The sequence below is a fragment of the Phyllosticta capitalensis genome (genome assembly GCF_038381095.1).
Source record: "Phyllosticta capitalensis strain CBS 128856 chromosome Unknown BKA78scaffold_6, whole genome shotgun sequence".
In the NCBI taxonomy this organism is placed as follows: domain Eukaryota; kingdom Fungi; phylum Ascomycota; class Dothideomycetes; order Botryosphaeriales; family Phyllostictaceae; genus Phyllosticta; species Phyllosticta capitalensis.
Window position 1 is genome coordinate 448,443 of NW_027117444.1, and position 16,669 is coordinate 465,111.

Below are 16,669 nucleotides of genomic sequence, written 5' to 3' on the forward strand. Positions count from 1 at the left end.
CTTTCGTTTCTACACTTGAATGATCCTCATCCATCCTTCTACGATGGTTTAAATGCTCTTGTCTCGTCTTGTACCACGGCTTTCTGCACCGGTCATCGAAGTCAAAATGTCTTCCGCAAGTCCCCCTGAACTACTGTGCCAAAATTGGCAGGCATCTCAATGCCGCCAGGGTGAGCGGTGGCGGACACCGCAACTCAGCTCAAGACGCCCGACACATTAAGCATTCTGACATGCTCGATGCAATCATCCCATGCGACTGCGTTGTGTGTCTAGAAGTCTGATCGATCGAGTGGCGATGCACATCCACTTTTCCAGGGCAATTTTGCGCCAATCCCCCGTCAGCCTATTTTTCCTTGAATACTGCAATTTCAAAAGCTCAGAACTCTCAGTGGTGGTGGAACTCATTGTTGTAGTAAGAGCTAGGATAGCAAGCACACTCGAAGACATGTATGAAGGGAGTTAGAAAAAAAAAAAAAAAAAAAAAAAACTAGAAACAGGAAACCTGGTCGTGAAGGCGAAACCCATGGACTCATCCATCAGTTGTTTGGAAATCCCTCATGAGGAAAGCACATGTGTATAACTTGGTGGTGTGTCTGACATAGTCGTAGACTGTTAGTTGAACAATAAACAGGAATCATCATCATCAACCTCTTCGCTCGGCTCGGAGTCAGACCACTGTGGATCATTTGGCGGCTTGGACTCTGGCGGCTGCTTTTCAGGGATATCCGACCGTGCCTTATTCTCATCTTCGCTCTCGGATTCTTCACTGTGGACTTCTGCGTCATCGTAGTCGCTTCGTTTAGGCCTCTGATTAGCTGGGAGGCTCTCGAAGTCTGCGAGGTATTTGGCAATATTCTTCATTTTCTCTTCGGGCTTGCCAATTCGACGACTCCCTCTCTCCGCAAAATCTCCTGGTGTTCGGCCCACTTCGTCCTTTGCCTTAGGATCTGCTCCATAAGCTAGTAAGATCTTGACGATTTCAAATTGTCCTCTAATTGCTGCTCTGTGTAGAGGCGTGCGGGAGTCGATATCTGTGGTAGACACTTGCGCACCATTCTTCAAGAGCACCCGAGCATTGGAAAAGGGACCTGAGCTGGCAGCGCAGTGAAGAGGAGTCTCTAAGTCGATATTACGAGCATCGACTTGAATGCCTTTCTCTAAGAGTAATTGGACAGTCCTTGGTTTCGCATGGGCTGCAGCTAAGTGCAATGGAGTACCAACAAGTTCGTTGTAATCAAGAGCTTGAGCGCCGTTCTCTAAGAGTAGGACCATAGTATCGTTGTCCCCGGTGCTAAGGAGGGGTGTCGCGGAGTCGTTGTCTCGAGCATTGACTTCAGCGCCATTCTCTAATAAAAGTAGCGCGGTCTTGCTATCTTTAGCCAAATGAAGCGGTGTGCGCCCATTTGAGTCTCGGGTATTCACTTTGGCCCCGTAAGCCAGCAGACTCTGGACAATATCTGAGATTCCAAGGTCGGCAAATTCGTGCAATGCTGTCTTTCTTTCGGGTACTGTCAATCTGTCTGCGATTGTCCTTTTCTCGGTCATTGTGTGCTGATGAGGCTTAGAGTCATACCTGACCTGCTTTCGGGTAAGATTAATAGAGAGTCGAATGATATCCTTGACCTGCAGCATCATCTGTTCAGCATCTTGAGGATAGTCATGAAGTCCGCTCAATATTTTCATCATGACAGCCTGAACATTTGTAGATGAGCTTTTAATTTGTAGAAAAGCCTGCTTTTGCAAGGATGAATCTTTTCTGAGGCGGTGTTTGCCATGAAGGAACAGAATAAACCGATTTGAAGCGTCGTGCAATGCAACAAAGAAGTCGGCTACCCACTTCTCCAATAGTGCACGGCGGTCTTGAAGGCTCTGAAGGGCTTGCATCAAGCTCCTGTCATCGACGTAGGCTCGACAGCTCATGACTGGGTACTCTGTCGACAGTTCTGGCGTTTCCGGGGTGTTGGATAACACATGGGATATGCAATCCAGGTAAAGCCCAGTTCGTAGCATCTTTTCTATCATGGAAAAATTTGCAACTTTGAACGCCAATCCTTGGACATGCTTTTGCGTCTCGTTGTCTATTTCTGGCATTTTGAGCTCCTCGCACTCGACCAGGTCGAAAGCATCAAGAAGCCATATTGGATGTGCTGCGATAGCCGCTTCCCGTGTTGTCTTTCCCCAGAAATCGTCAACAGTAAAGCGAGTCAAGAATCCTTTGCATTGCCTGATCCAGTTTCGGAAGCGTGGAGAAACGCTCGAACCGTCAAGCATGAAGGCGAGGATCTGCGATTTGAGGGTAACCGACAGCGAAAGGTAGCTCTTGTGAGGAACATGATCGGCCCATCTCATTGCGGCATACCCCAGCGAGTCGCTGCAATCGTACAGCTCTTGAGCACTATTTAGCTCGCTTTGAGCGGATAGATTGAACAGGCACAATGATGCAATGGCAGCATTGGCTGACTGTGGAAGAAAGCTTTCGAATTTCCGCTCGGGCGTTGACTTTTCGAGAAATTCGCGGACCGACAAGTGAGAAAATTGAAATGCGCTGCCGCTGCCGTTGTCACATGTGACAAGATTGAGGCAAATCTCGAGGAAGTAGTCCGCGGTATAGAAATCCTGGTTATGTGAATCAATGGAAGCAAGTTTTGCGAAGTCGCTCAGGTACATCGTACTTCCCCCAACTAGTAGCCATTGAAAGGTCCGAGTTGCAAGCTTTGCGGCGTATTGGCCTGATTCTTGGATTCTGTCGAAGATTTCCCAGTATGACTGATCCAAAGTTTTTGGGAGCTTCCCTAATCGAGCCTCAACATCCATGGGATCACGAAGTACCTGCAGCATTTGGATCTGGAGTTCGACCCATCGAAACATTCCTTGGGCGCGTCCGATCAGAGTTTCGACGACCAGATTTCGGAGAGTTTCATTTTTCTTGAGAAGTCGTAACGATTTGACTTGTTGGTTGCTGAAAAAGGCATTAGCAGGTTTTTTTTTGGGGTCAGGAGCAGCCCACGACTCACACGAAAGCCTCAATATCTGCTGAATTATTGTAGGCATCAACGTAAAAGTTTGGATGGTCCTTGAGGTGATCATTGATCTCAACGCTGTCTCTGCTTGAGAAAAAAATCTTGACTGTCGCTCCAGACTTATCCATGACTTTGAGGAGAGCTTCCAGAAGCTCGTCGATTTCGAGAGGCTCTACTTCATCAAGCGCATCCAAGACGAGAACGGTTGATGTGGGAAAGCTAGTCAAATCGATGAGAGCCTGGACGCTTTGCTCAATGGTCCAAGTAACGTCCTCAAAGCGCTCAGAGCCTTTTAGGGCTTTAAGATACCGCAATCTTATGGTGTCGAAAACCATTTCATCGGTGGCACATGCCAATTGTAAGACCAAAGAGGAAAGTATGGGCTCTGCTAGGGCGCGTTTGCGTTCGGCAGGATTTCTGTTGCAATAGAAGAATGCCAATCTCTCGCCTGCCAACTCGTCAACCACGAGCGAGGTGAGCTTGGTCTTGCCTGCTCCGGGAAGACCGCGAAGCCACAGAATTGATGAGCCAGTATCTTCCCGCCAATCTCGGAATTCGCGTTTTTCTAGGAGCCATTTCCCAGACTCAGAAAGACGGCCTTTTGACAGATCTGCGTGGTGGGACTTGTGCAGTATTTTCGAAATGGATCCGAGAATTTTTCCTCGCTTGTCGGCTTCTAGACTGTTGCGTATGTCTGCAACCTGGACGTCTATTTTGCTCATCGGCGCCGAAAAGCCCTTGAGCAAATCCTGGAGCTGCTCATCTCTATTCCTGGACTCCGAAGCAAAATCGGACAAGCCATCGGCCATGGATTTCATGACCTCTGACTCGGCCAGTGCCTGTTCTTTCTCAACTTCTTCTAGTTTCGCCGTCACTGGTAGGATCCAAGTGTTCTTATCACTTGTCGTGAACACGCTCTTTGTAATTTTCTTCGCCATGCTTGATTTGAAGTACTGGACACATTTTGAAAGAGACGAGAGGATCTGCGCATACAAGTTGACAAGTGCGCGGCGGAGTCGTTCTATGATGTCTGACTGTCTATGGAGATGTCAGCTGGCGTGATAGTGATAAAATAAAACAGCGAGGCAAATGAGCATGGGAATGGGATCTGTCGGTCTTGTCAGAGAGCGGTAAAGCAAGATTTGATTCTTACTTGGACAGATAAAGGTTCTCGACGATGGCGCAGCGAGAAATCATGTCTGCAATGCTTTCAACGCCAGCCAGGATGCTTCCGTAGGTTGAGTCTTCTTTCACTGATATCATCAACACGAAGCGGATTGCTGCCCATGGTAGGGCTGCGTGGCCCGGATCATATTGAACAGCAGCATCTCCAACAGCCTGAAATTTGGTCAGTCCGTCTTGCATTCTTCTTGAAAGAGCCTTACGCACCACAAATCGATATACCCAGACCGCCAGCCTGCTGAGGACGTCTCTCAAGAAGATCTCCTTTTGTCCAAGATTGAACTTTGCTCTTCTCTCCAGAAACTCCTTCTTTCTTTCATCGGTGGCATTGAGGACATCTCGCAACAGCTCTTGACAGCTCATCTTTTGTGTCAGCGCAAGGCTGAAGACGTCCCGGTCCTCTTCGCTCAGCAGCTTCCGCGCATCTTCCCAAATGTTTTGCCCCGTGCTTGCGAGCACACCGGACGACGTTTGAGACATGTTTCTCTTCAGATCATGGAGCAAAACGACAGTCGATCGGGGGACATTTGTTGGAACTGAAGAAGAGAAGCTGAGATGCTCTGTCAGAAATCCGGGTGAGACACCGCGTGGGGCAACAGGGGTCAGATTCAAAGCCTCGGATTGGCAAGCTCTATGCACAACCGTCCCACGAAGCGCCGCAAGATCGTGGCCCCCACTCAATAAGTGTTTGCACACAATTCAAAGTTAATAATGATGTTAGCCTTGCTCGAGCCTATTCAGTGCCTAGAGATCCGCATCCTGTTCCAAAATGACAGAATCAAAAGGTAAGCGCTTGCTTCTGCCAACTGTCAGAAGCAGACGCCCTGACGTATCAAGCTTCTTCTTCCCCTTCCAGTCGCAACTTGTCGGCGCAAGAATTCGTCGAGAGCGCTGGCGTCATTCTACTTGACAAATCACTCGACCACGTCTGCATCCTCCACCACCTCGAAGGCGACGTGTGGGTCCTTCCGAAGGGCCGACGCAACTGCGGCGAAACACGCAAGGCTGCTGCGCTGCGCGAAGCAAAAGAAGAGACTGGCTACTCGTGTCGCCTGCTTCCAGTCCGCATGTCAACGCGCGCGCCGCCAGCCAACGAAGACGACACATCGACTCCCGACGAGGCGCGTCTGCTGAACGACCTTACGGAGCCATTCTCGCTCACGCTGCGGGAGCTTGGTCGCGATAGACTCAAGCTGGTCTGGTGGTTCATTGCTGTTGTCGACGAGGCTGAGTCTCCGGCGGCTGGCGAGGCTATGTTCCAGCCTTGCTTTTTGCCCTGCCACGAGGCGGTGCAGAAGTTGACCTTCCCTAGTGACCGCGAGACGTTGCAGAAGGCGATTGAGATCATCGCGCAGCAGTAGGCTGCATTTTCTACGGTCTTGAATATTTCGAAATGGGGTTTCTTGCAATTCAACTGCAACAGTCGCTGCGAGTCGGATGCTCAAACTTCAAAGACATTCAAAGGTCCGAGTGAGTAGCGTCAAACTTCTTCAAAGTTCATAGTGCGAATGCGGACGGTGTGAAAGTCCGTCACTTCCCCGAAAGTCTGGACCACGAAGCAAAATGTACCTTTTGGACGGTGATAGCCTTTGAGTGCGCGCTCATCGTAGGAGCATATCAATGTCCCAAGTCACACTTTTCGACATTTCAGGTTTAATTGACGATGGCACAGCAAACTCTCGTGCCTTGCACTCGTGATCTGATGACTTTTGGTCCGGTCGTCTGGCCTCGTCCGGCAGTCTACAGTATCGTTTGGCCAGCAACGGATGAAAGTGAAAGTGCATGAAGTCGTGGAAGAGAAGTCGACAGAAGGAAGTGAAAGCTGAGGAAGGAGGTCGAACAATGTCGACTTTGTCCCGCTGCTCGCAAAGATGGCAGGTGTCACGACGACTTTTGAATCAAACCTCTTTGCCCGGCCGGGTGGCTACTTGCCAAGTGACCTGCTTGTTCCTTGGAAAAGCTTCATCATCTTGGAGAGTGAATCTAGTCGTCCGTGCCTGCCAATGCGGTGTGTATCAAGAGCGCCCGGAAGCCGGGGCGGACTAGAACAAAAATCACCGGCTGGGGGCGAGAAAAAGCGACCAGTGCATCGGGCCCGTACCTGGCCAGCCGCACGCAGCCAAGATGGAGAAGAACAAGGGAAGATTTTTCTTTTGGCCTGCCTTTTACGAACGTTGTGGGCATAGGGCTGAGTTGGGACGTTCGAGTACGAGGTGGTAGCTGATAGACCGACTTTACACGCACACAACCAGCGGCCCAGCGCAGCAGTACCGGTACGAGCAAGACCGGGGGCTAACGAGGCGCGGGAGTCCCAAGAGCGAGGGTCGAGAGAAAGCAGAGAGCAGAAGAGAGGCAAGAAAGGAAGCGCGCATCGCACGGGGGGCCGTTGGCGGACAGCGCGAAATGGTGATCTTCAACGGCGCATTAACGGGCGGGGCGAGTCGACCGCCGCGACCGACCGAACGACGAGTGTGTTTGGTGAGGCGGCAGGGAGCAGCCAGCAGCGCGCGCGCGAGGGCGGACAGCGTTCGGGAGTCGGGATGCATGGAGTCGGAGAGGGAGAGAGAGGGTGGTGCGAGCGACGAGTGTTGGGCGAGGTGCGTGGCAGCAAAGTGGCCGTGAGGAGCGCCGAGACTGACTGGTGTTTGGTGTGTGCCCTGCTTTGCCGCTGGTGGGCTTCGCCGTCCATCAGGAGGAGGGCGGTTGTGTTTTTGCGGTCTGCCATGGTGTTTTGCTAAAAAGAGGGCTGTCCAGTGCTGGTGAGAGCAGACTGCGGGTGGCCGTCCTTGGCTCTCGCGTTGGCGGATTTGCACTGCGTTTCTTTTTTTCTTTTCTTCTGCCATCGCTGATGGCCATCGATTGAGCCAGCGCAAGTGCCGAGCGCGAGTTAAAGATTGGGCCACGGATCAGGTGCCTATCGAAGTGGCAGTAAAACTGGTAGGGAGCAGGTGAGATGATGGGCATCTGTGCGCTCTAGAATCAAAGAGATCTATTGATTGACAGGTCTGGCTGGCCAGATTGACGGTTGATTTTGCGCAAATGAGCAGGTAGACTTGGCATGGCGGTGATGATGTGCGCAATCTGCAGATGTGCAGCAGATGGACAGAGTGTGGTGGGTGACAGAGAAGGGAGAGGGAGAAAATGGTGACAACGGGAGAGGGTGGCAGAAGGACTCACCGCCTTTCGTGTTCCCCTTTCGAGGCCTCCAACAAGGCTGAACCTGGAGGCTGACTCGGGACCAGCCGATCTCACCTGCAGCGAAAAACAACAACATCCGAGGCAAGCCACTGCCGCCGACAAACATTCAAATCAACAACTGGAACAAAGGCTTGTGGGGGATCCGCCTGCGCCAATGCCACCCTATATGCTGTTTCAGACGCCCCGTCAGCAAACAAGCAACTGTGCTTTCCCCTCGGTCTCGCAGAGGCTTTCGTGAGACATGCGGCGCCGCGCTCCACGTGCGCAGCAGATACGAAGCATTGTCGTCGCGACAGAAGGGGACTCTCGGCGCTACTCTTTTGCTGCCAAGAAGAGTCCCACTCTGCTGTCAATGCCGCTGCCAAGCTGGTAGGGAGCGGCGTACGGAGTAAAGGGGCAACGAGACGAGAGAATGCTGGAAGCGAGCAGTGATATGCGACGTCGGCTCTGACATTGTAACAGAACGAAGAATTCAACTGTCACGTCGCAACACGAGAATCACAAGTAACATGACCATGTAGGCGCCGGCGGCAGAGCAGCCCTGGGCAAGTCCCAAGAGGTTGCACAGCGCACACGGTCCCGATGGCGAACTCGTGCTGATGCGACAACAACTGCCTCTGTTTTTTGGTGTAGGATTGGCAATTTTATCAATTTCATCCTTTTGCCCAATGCAGGCCATGCGCCGGGCAGACCCGCGCTCCCCACACGCGCCGGTCTCTGTGGGCCAATGGCACGGATCGTGTGTTTCCTCTTTGGGACAGCCGTCGAGGGCGCCTGCGCGCAATTTCGGCTGCCACACGACGATAAAATGACCCTGTCCCTCGCTCCACCACCCGGTTGTTTCGTCTGCTCCTCCGTCGCTCTCTACTCTCTCTCCGCGCCAGATCAAACTTCTGCCCGGGCTGCGTCCCAAGTCACTCTTTTATTCAAACCCACAACCACATCCGATCCTCCTCCTCCACCACTTGCGTCACCTCGCTCATCCTCCTCTCGGAAAATAAAAAAATCATCCACAATGAAGGCTACCTACTTCTCCGTCGCCGCCATGGCCGCCCTCCCCAGCCTCGGTGCTGCTTCGCTGCTCGGCCTCGCTGCCGAATCGTCTGCCGCTCCTCAAATCACCACCGGCTACTCGACCACCACCAGCACCCAGACCGTTCTCCACGTCATCACCGAGACGCACTTCAGCAGCGTCGAGCTCGAGACTTCGACTGAGCTCATTCCAGTCACCCCGACCCCGACGCCTGTCAACACTCCCGTCGCCGTCGCAACTCCCGTCTCCAGCTTCCCGACTCTCGGCCTCGTCGCCAACTCGACCCAGGGCATCAACAGCACCATGGTCAAGGCCACCAAGGCCGCGACCCAGGCCGTCAACCTCGCCGCTGCTGGAACCGCCAGCGCGAGCTCCAGCCCGGCCCCTACTGGCGCTGCCAGCGCGATCCAAATCAGCGGAGCCGCTGTGGCCGCCATGGCCGCCGCGGCCGGCTTCTTCGTGCTCTGAGCAACCAATCGTCAACCGTCTTGGTCGGATTTCCTGGCTATCGTCGTGGTCGTCGTTTTTGATATACGGTCATGAATGAAGAGAGGCTTTGTTGCTCGCTTTTTGCTGCTATCCCGTCTGTACTTGTTCCTTCAATTGCTCCGTCCCTTCTTCCACCGCACTTTGAGCGACGCGCGTTCCGGCTGCGGCGTTGGTCCCTTTTTTCTCGTCTTTGCCGCGGCTCTTCAGACATGGCGCGATCGTTGTCATCAGTCAAAGTCAGACAGGGTGGGCTTTTGTCTCTCGTCCACCCCTTATTTTTTAACTTTTAATGGTCGAGAGGCCGTGGTGTGGCGGCGCGTTGCGGCGTGCTGCGCCAAACGGTGTCGCCGTTGTTCCGCGTCGTCACCGCCGCAAGCGCTAGTCGAGCGTTATCGATTTCTTCGAGTTCGACTGGAACGGTCGCAAACAAGTACGCGCGGCGTAATCGAGCAATGGGATGGTCGTTGAGAAGAGCGAAAGCGGTGTAGTCGTTCAAGATGCGGGTCCCGACGGGGGTCATCCCGTCCTCGGCCGGCCGGCTAGGACGACAAGGAGCGGGATGAGCCGCCCGCCGGTGGCTGTCGCAGGGATCAGTTTTCGTTTCGTGGAAGAGAGGGCGAGAGCAAGCAATCGAGAGAAGAGAAAGAATGGAGAGCATTGTCCTCGCATGTTGTGGAGAGGATTCGAAACACCACCTACGAGAGAGAACGCCGCCTTCCTTGTACCTTTTCCTTCATCTTTTTCTTCTTCGCAAACACCTTTTTTCGATCTGACGAGTTACGTTTCTTATACCCCCCACCAACTCTCCCTCAACATACCTACTCGCATTCGAAACAAGCCTGTTTTTTTCCTACTCATATCTACCAATCTATCCAAAAACATCTCTGCAAACTCGCTTGACCACTGCGTAAATGTGCATGCCCGCAAAATTTGAAACCGCCGCATCTCCATTCCGACGCTCGACAACAAAGCCCCGACAGACCTCTCGTCTCGCAAGCGTCGCAGATAGATGAGATACGTCGAGGTGAGGTCGACATACATCAGCGGCGTCAGGCAAACCGGGGCGGCATCCTTGTGCATGTGTCCTGGAACGCCTTGTCTGGGGTAGACAGGGGTGCGCGCGAAAACTTTATTTGTACGTTGATTCTTTTTTCTGCCAGGTGCTTTTCGAAGGCGATTGATTGAAGTGGGATGTGTACGGATTGCGGAGTAGATTGTGTTTTTGAGTGGTTGATGTGGTGGTAGACGAGAGGTTCTTGCCGTGATGGGGGTGCAGCTGCTTCAATACAAGGACTGCGTGCCCTCAGCCGACTCGATTCAATGGCTTGAGGTCTTCCAACTGTAGGGTAGGCGCAAAAGGATTGTCTTTCAAAGCTATGTGATTTTTGCATATGCTCGCTGTGCTGCTTTTCTCTTGCAGCACTATTGGATAATGAAGAGCTTCGTCAACTCAGGCCGACTCCAGCATTCTGTCAATTCGAAGTTGAAGACGCAGCTCGCGCCCACATTGACCTCGGGCTTTGCTTCAGTCGCTCCATCGGCATGTCGCTCTACACGCGTGCTCGAATTCCTGCCGAACTCCTTCAGATGCTGCAGTGCATCGAGTGCGAGGTCCTCCACATCACCTACCCGCTGCAGACTGCATTTTCCCCAACTTCCAATCAATGCAGCTTCTTCCTGACCGATGCAGACGCTTGCGTGGATGAGGTGGGTGTAGGTTGCGTTCATCGAGGCGAGACTGGCCGGGTCGTGACTGCCCTCTACATCGCGACTCCCCATTTGGGGTTTGCTGCCTGCCACGACTGCCCGACTTCTCGCAGCCTCTTCACCGACCTTCCACCTTCAACCTTCTTCCCTCCTCAACTCTCCCTCTCCCTCACTCTCATCTTTCCATCACCTCACTCTTGACCTCATCATCTCACCCTTGACCTCATCGTCTTACGGCGTCACTCTCATCGGTCTGCATCTTGTCGCTCTGCCTCCTCTTCACTTGCATTGAGCTTTCGTGCTCAGGCGGGCAAGATGGCGTTTCTTGACGGCACAGAGGACGATTTGCAACACAAGTCTTACGTCACTCGACCCAAGTCTTCGGGCAAGGATCCTGCGAGTGGGTTCAAAATGAGCCGACGTGTTCTTCAACCCATGAATTTCGGTCGACTCGGTCAAGATGCTGCTTCCAGCTCATCGCAACCCAGGTCTTCTGACACAGCCGCCAGCCAGCCAGGTACGTGAGCTCTGATACTCATGCTGAAGCAAGTTGCTGACCATTGATTTGCAGAGCCGCCCTCCGGTCAACCCTTGAACGTTGAGCCCAAGACGGGTGAACCCTCCAAAGAGCCGGAGCAGCCCACGCCCCAGGCAGCCGACACTCCGGATGAGATGGACGAATCTGAGCCTCTTTCGACGCTTGAAACTGCTGTTCAAGAGCCTGTCCGATCCAGAGCCATGAATGCCATCACCTCGAGGTCACCACCGCCAACCGCTCCCGGCCCTTCGCGTGCTTTACCGACCTCGACTGTGCACATGAGGCCCAGTACTTCGTACGCACCCCCGTCTTCTCTAGAGGTCCACGGCAGCTCAGTTCGAGGCGTTGAAGCGGACCAAGGCAACAAAGTCCAGTCTCAGTCGACTCGAGCTTTGGGGGATCCCCTCGAGGTGGTTGACGTGGGCGTTGCCTCACAACAACCCAGCTCCACGTCGGTGGCTTTTGCGGCATTGCTAGGCATGGGTCACGTCCAGACAGCCGCCGAAGGCCCTCATGCTCCTGGTCCTCCTGGCCAAACTGAGCAGGCTGCACACGGTAAAGCCTCGAAGCAACCAGCACCCCACTCGCCAAACCCACCTGCTCGGAAACGTCTCCCGCCCAGAATCGAGAACGCACAATCTTCAAGAGTCTCAAAGGAACCAAGCAGCGGCAACAAGACCAGCCGGCACCCTCAAACCTCAGAAAAAGACCGCTACAGGGTGTCCAAGTCAACCTCTGGTCGCCGGACTGATGTCCTGCCAACTTCGCGAGCTCAGACAGCCGTACGCCCGGGACAAAAGTCTGCTGGATCTTTGCCAACCCCGAATGAGCTGATCGAGCTCTTGAAGTATACCCTGTCCAAAGAATCTGAGAATTTGATGCAGGTCCAAATTGCCAAGTACGAGAAGAGCAGCAAAGATGAGCGAGCAAGCCATCTCAAAGAGCTGCAAAAGATGAAGGCTCAGCTGGAGGGCATCACAAGTGAGCGGGATGACCTGAAAGCGCGTATCGAGGAGCGCCATCGTCAGCTCGGAGAAAAAGAGAAGGCTTTCAAAGATATCGAAAGCGCCAAGAAGAAGATTGAGGCTGAGGCGGCTGGAAAAGACCGCGCCATTTCCGCCCAAAAGGAGTCCATCAGTAAACTCGAGAAGCAACTCGGAGAGGTCAAGAAGGAGGGAAATGTGGCCAGCATGCTGGAGCAGTCCTGCCAACCACTAAAGAGCGGCATCGAAGGAATCCGCTCCCAACTTGAGGTCCTTCTCAATGATAAAAAGTCGAACAAAGATACCGCGGAGATCCTTACGAATGTCCGACAAATTCAGGTATCTTCAGCGAGTCTGGCGTGTGATTTCACTCGGACCTATCAATCGGCAGACCAGTTTGCTTCAAGGTATGAAAGTCAACCTTTCTTCAAATGGGTCAAAGCTGACTGTGACAGGATCAATTCTACTATCAGGGCGTCTGGAAAAGAAGCACGTGGATCGACCGAAGCCATCGCATCCCTGAAGGAGTTCTTCTCAACCGAGATCGGGGCAACACGCCAAGAGATTTCATCTCAGCAAGAATTGCAAGAACAATGCTCAGGATTGCGACAGGAGAATGTTGGTCTTACCGAACGCAACTCCAGGCTTCAAGAGCGGGTAGCGGACATTGAGAGACAGCTGGAGGCTTCCTCGAACGGTGAAGAGGCCCTTCAGCAGAATGTCAAAGAGTTAAAGGATGAGGTGGCTCGCGAGAAAGCCGCCGCAGCAATGTCTCGTGACGAGCGGCAGAGGCTGCGTGAGCTTGAGGCCGGCAACGGAAGGTTGACGTCCGAACTTGAGCAGTCGCGTTCTGAGCTCCAGTTGAAAAGAGACGAGCTCGAGGCGAAATGCAAGTTTGAAAAAGACTTACAGGCGAAGATTGCGGCTTTGCAGGTATATCTTCGCGAATCCGGATCGTTGACCTCTGATGCTGACCAGACGCAGAATGACGGTGCCACCTCTGGTAATGAGAGATCGGAGAAAGAGGTAAGAGGTTTCGTGAAATGAAAAGTGAAAAACCTGACACGATACAGTTCCAGAAGAGAGTGGACGACATGCGCCAGCAATTCAGCAACCAGAGCAAGGAGGCAGTGAAAGTGGCCCGCGCTCATTACGCAAACGACTTGCACGAACATAAGCAAAAGGCAGAGCGGGCCACAGCAGAGCTCGAAAAGCTTTCCGGACCCAACTCGAGGCTCAAGAAACTTGAAGATGAGAAGACTGAGCTCAACCGACAGCTCAGCGAGCTCGAAGGCAGGAACAGAAACCTGGCTAGCAAAGAGAGCGCAGCAACTGCAGAGCTCTCCACTCTGCGCTCCCAGACGGAAGGTCTCCAGAACGAAGCACAAGAGGCCAACGAGAAAGCTGTTGCTACCGAGAAGAGCAGACAGGAGACGCAGTCAGAGCTCGACAAGACCAAGGAGGCACTGCGCGAGGCTTCTTCGTCTGCGCAAAGGGTTGAAGAGCTCGGAGAGCAGGTCAGGACGTTGGCGGAGAAAGAAAAGGCCCTTCGTAAGGATCTTGACGAAGCCGACGAGAATGCCGCAAACCGACACGCTCGAGATGAGGTGGAATTGGAAGATGATTGGGCCGCTGAGGTCTTCCAGGTCGAAGAGGAACTGGAGAAGTCCAAGGACAAGTGTCACGAAGCCGAAGCCGAGGCGTTGAAAGCCTCAAACGAGTGCCGCCAGCTGCGAGAAGAGAACAAGAAGCTGCGCCAGCAGTTGGAATCCGCTCAGGTCAACGGGGCTACGTCGAGCCGACCTCAGAGTTCGGCTATGACCCAGAACTCCACTCCAGCCATGCTGCCTCCCCCAAAAGAAACTACACGAAGAAGGGCGCGCAAGGTTGCTGATCGCTCGGCACAGTCAGTTGCGAACACGGAGCACTCGTCCAGCCTTCCACAATCCGGACAAGCCACTTCCCAAGAGACTTCCGGGCCTAGTAAGGGATTCTTCGATTCGGAAGAGCAGGTCATGATCCCTCGAACGTCCAACGAGTCTCCGGATGATTATGAAGCCTTCAATGAGTTCATTGAAGAAAATGGAACGCAAGTCGTTCCTCCAACTTTTCCCAGTTGGACGGCGAACGAATCAGAAGAGACGACAGGAATGTTCTCGCAGACCTTGGACGGACCCTCGCAACTCCCGGAGAGAGCTTCGTCTTCGCACTCCGAGTTTCAAGACCTGTACCAGCAGCCTGTTGAAGAGGTATCGCTGGTCGATCAGGCCAGGCCGGCGCTCCCTGCCACACCAAGGCAAGGCAGGAGTGTCATGTTCAGAGACGAGCGACCACGCTCGCGCGCCAATACAGGCAGGCGCCTCAGCCAGATTGGGTCGAGTGATAGCCAAGGGACTCCTCTTGCCGGGAAGTCTCAATCGGATTATCAACGGTCTCCATCGATCAGCCTCAACAACCTCAGCAACGAGGGGGATGACTCGCCAGATTTCGTGAAGACGCCTTCTCAACACATTTTGAAGACGTATGGCAAGCACAATATGACTGAGCGTGGCGGCAACAGTCGCTCCCGACCCGGTAGCCAGTCCTCTACGACGTCCACGAAGCGCCGCGCATCTGAAAGCGCGCGAGAGACTGAGAGTCAGAAGCGCATGAGAGAAGTCGAAGTTATCGATCTGGACAGTCAGACTACAGACACGCAGGGGTCGAGACCAGCGAGGACTTTGTCGCAGTCGACTCACGTATCGGAAACGCAATTCCCATCGCAACTGCGACCCCAGTCCCAGTCGCAGTCATATTCTCAGTCACGATCGCAGGCGAGCTCCCCGGCCCACACACGCATGAGATCGTCGCAGGGTCGCAGTGCCTCAATGACCGGTCCTTCTCAGTCGGTCAAGAACCGGAGACGCACATCAGGATGTAAGTTTACTGAAAATCGCAAGGCAAATCTTTGTTGGGGAGGAATGTGTACTAACCATTCTTCTCGCAGCTCAGATGAACGAGCGTTTCTCCCAAGAGACAAAGAGATAATTCAGCTACTCAATCGCACTCGCCGCAAGTCCGCGTGACTTGCATTCGCATCCCCGGTTTCGACACGTTGCGTTCAGCACTTTTTTGCTTTTGAAGATTCGACGACCACTTGAAGGAATACCGAGCATCATCTACCATCGCAAAGGCAGAAGTTTGGCTGAGGTGGAATGAAATGAGAAGGATATGGGGAGAAGGGATATGAGTGGAATTATCTGTTGCGACGGCCTTTTGTTCTTTGCTCCATCCGACATATTCGACATCCTAGCCCTCGTTGGGCAACTTAGCTCGCTTCGCGACTGACCTGACTCTGGCATGGAAATCTTGAGATACTGGCATCTTACAACCCGGTAGATATAGCAGTAGCTCAGTGGCTCCAATGAACACTTGCTCCTAATCGTCTGATGATCTTTTCAACTTTTTCTTGATCTTGAATTTTGAGGTAACCCACCGCAAACGCCGTGTCCCCTCTTGCTCTTATGAATGTAGAGGAGCTGTATGCACATCTTTCTCGGTTTTCTTTGCTTCCGCGAGACATGCCTCTTCTCTTTATCTTCGCCGTGACATCTCAACATCCACCCTTTTGCTCTCGCGCATGGCCTGTCCCAAGCGAAGACTCTTCCGCCTATCCCGCATCGCATCCGCCGTCCAATCAATCCATCAATCCACCACAACCGCCATCGCTATCGTACACGAAGGGGGGAATTCGAAACGCTTGATCGGTCGATTGAAGGGCCGGTCGTTTGGAAGGCGATTTTGCGCGCGCGCGCAAGCGATGCGACAAAAGACTGTTGCTCGACTCTACCTGTTGCCGCTGCCGCGCTTCTGCTCGAGGAAGAGGACGTGCTTGCGGACTTTGTGGTGTCAGCGGTTGTGTCTCTTCTACCATCCATCTCGCTTTCACACTCCAATCGCATTCCTCGAACGCATCGTTCGTGCCCTAGCCATGCGTTCTTTTTGCATCTTTCCTCCTCATCCGCCTTTCTCACCAATGTCGCTCGCCGCCAATTCCGAGGCCCACGTAGTGTGTCGTGTGTAGTGTGTAACGTACCAACCGGATCATACTTCAAGAAGCTCAACGGGCGCTTGGTGCGCGGCCGCACCATTGTGCGGTAGAAGCCCGTCATGGCCATGGAGACGAGGCGGACGGAGATCATGCGGGATTTTTCTGCGCAAGAACATGTCAGGCTCGAGTGTTTGCCGCAAGAATTGGGTGGGCCATGGTGGGAATGAGAGGGCAGAGGCGGAGGGCAGGCGTACGCTTTTTGCCGGCCATGGTTGTGTTGGCGGGTTGGCGCGGTGCGGTGGTAAGGTGGTCGGCGGGGGAGTGGGTGCGCGGTGATGGTCAGGGCTGGGGAGAATTGATTGGAAACTGTGGCGGTTGGAGCGGCGGAGTGGTGGTTGATGACGGTAGATGATGCGATGGTAGAAGTTGAGCGCGGCGGAGGTTGTCGTCGGCCGAGAAGCGCTCTGATTGGTTGGCCGTTTGGCGACT

General features: G+C 53.4%; 5 protein-coding genes across 5 annotated transcripts; 2 read left to right on the forward strand and 3 right to left on the reverse strand.

Annotated features, from left to right (window-relative positions):
• Positions 1 to 486: 486 nt before the first annotated feature.
• On the reverse strand, positions 487 to 4,838 carry BKA78DRAFT_315994 (uncharacterized protein). Its single transcript, XM_066888596.1, has 4 exons — positions 4,410 to 4,838; positions 4,174 to 4,358; positions 3,015 to 4,058; positions 487 to 2,959 (listed from the first exon to the last, which is right to left on the reverse strand). Exons 1-4 carry the CDS (start codon positions 4,680 to 4,682, stop codon positions 613 to 615), a joined length of 3,849 nt encoding a protein of 1,282 aa, XP_066743148.1. The 5' UTR covers positions 4,683 to 4,838; the 3' UTR covers positions 487 to 612.
• Positions 4,839 to 4,971: 133 nt separating this feature from the next.
• Positions 4,972 to 5,563, forward strand: BKA78DRAFT_353414 (uncharacterized protein; the record flags this gene model as incomplete). The annotated part of the gene is made up of 2 exons (XM_066891554.1): positions 4,972 to 4,987; positions 5,040 to 5,563. 2 exons carry the CDS (start codon positions 4,972 to 4,974, stop codon positions 5,561 to 5,563), a joined length of 540 nt encoding a protein of 179 aa, XP_066743149.1.
• A 779-nt stretch (positions 5,564 to 6,342) lies between these two features.
• BKA78DRAFT_145467 (uncharacterized protein) lies at positions 6,343 to 7,324 on the reverse strand. Its single transcript, XM_066882866.1, has one exon. The coding sequence runs from the start codon at positions 7,043 to 7,045 to the stop codon at positions 6,437 to 6,439; it is 609 nt and encodes a 202-aa protein (XP_066743150.1). The 5' UTR covers positions 7,046 to 7,324; the 3' UTR covers positions 6,343 to 6,436.
• A 1,091-nt stretch (positions 7,325 to 8,415) lies between these two features.
• BKA78DRAFT_353415 (uncharacterized protein) lies at positions 8,416 to 8,901 on the forward strand (the record flags this gene model as incomplete). The annotated part of the gene is made up of 1 exon (XM_066891555.1): positions 8,416 to 8,901. The coding sequence occupies one exon, from the start codon at positions 8,416 to 8,418 to the stop codon at positions 8,899 to 8,901; it is 486 nt and encodes a 161-aa protein (XP_066743151.1).
• Positions 8,902 to 15,975: 7,074 nt separating this feature from the next.
• BKA78DRAFT_353417 (mitochondrial 54S ribosomal protein bL33m) lies at positions 15,976 to 16,450 on the reverse strand (the record flags this gene model as incomplete). Its single annotated transcript, XM_066891556.1, has 3 exons — positions 15,976 to 16,028; positions 16,226 to 16,342; positions 16,435 to 16,450. 3 exons carry the CDS (start codon positions 16,448 to 16,450, stop codon positions 15,976 to 15,978), a joined length of 186 nt encoding a protein of 61 aa, XP_066743152.1.
• Positions 16,451 to 16,669: the final 219 nt, after the last annotated feature.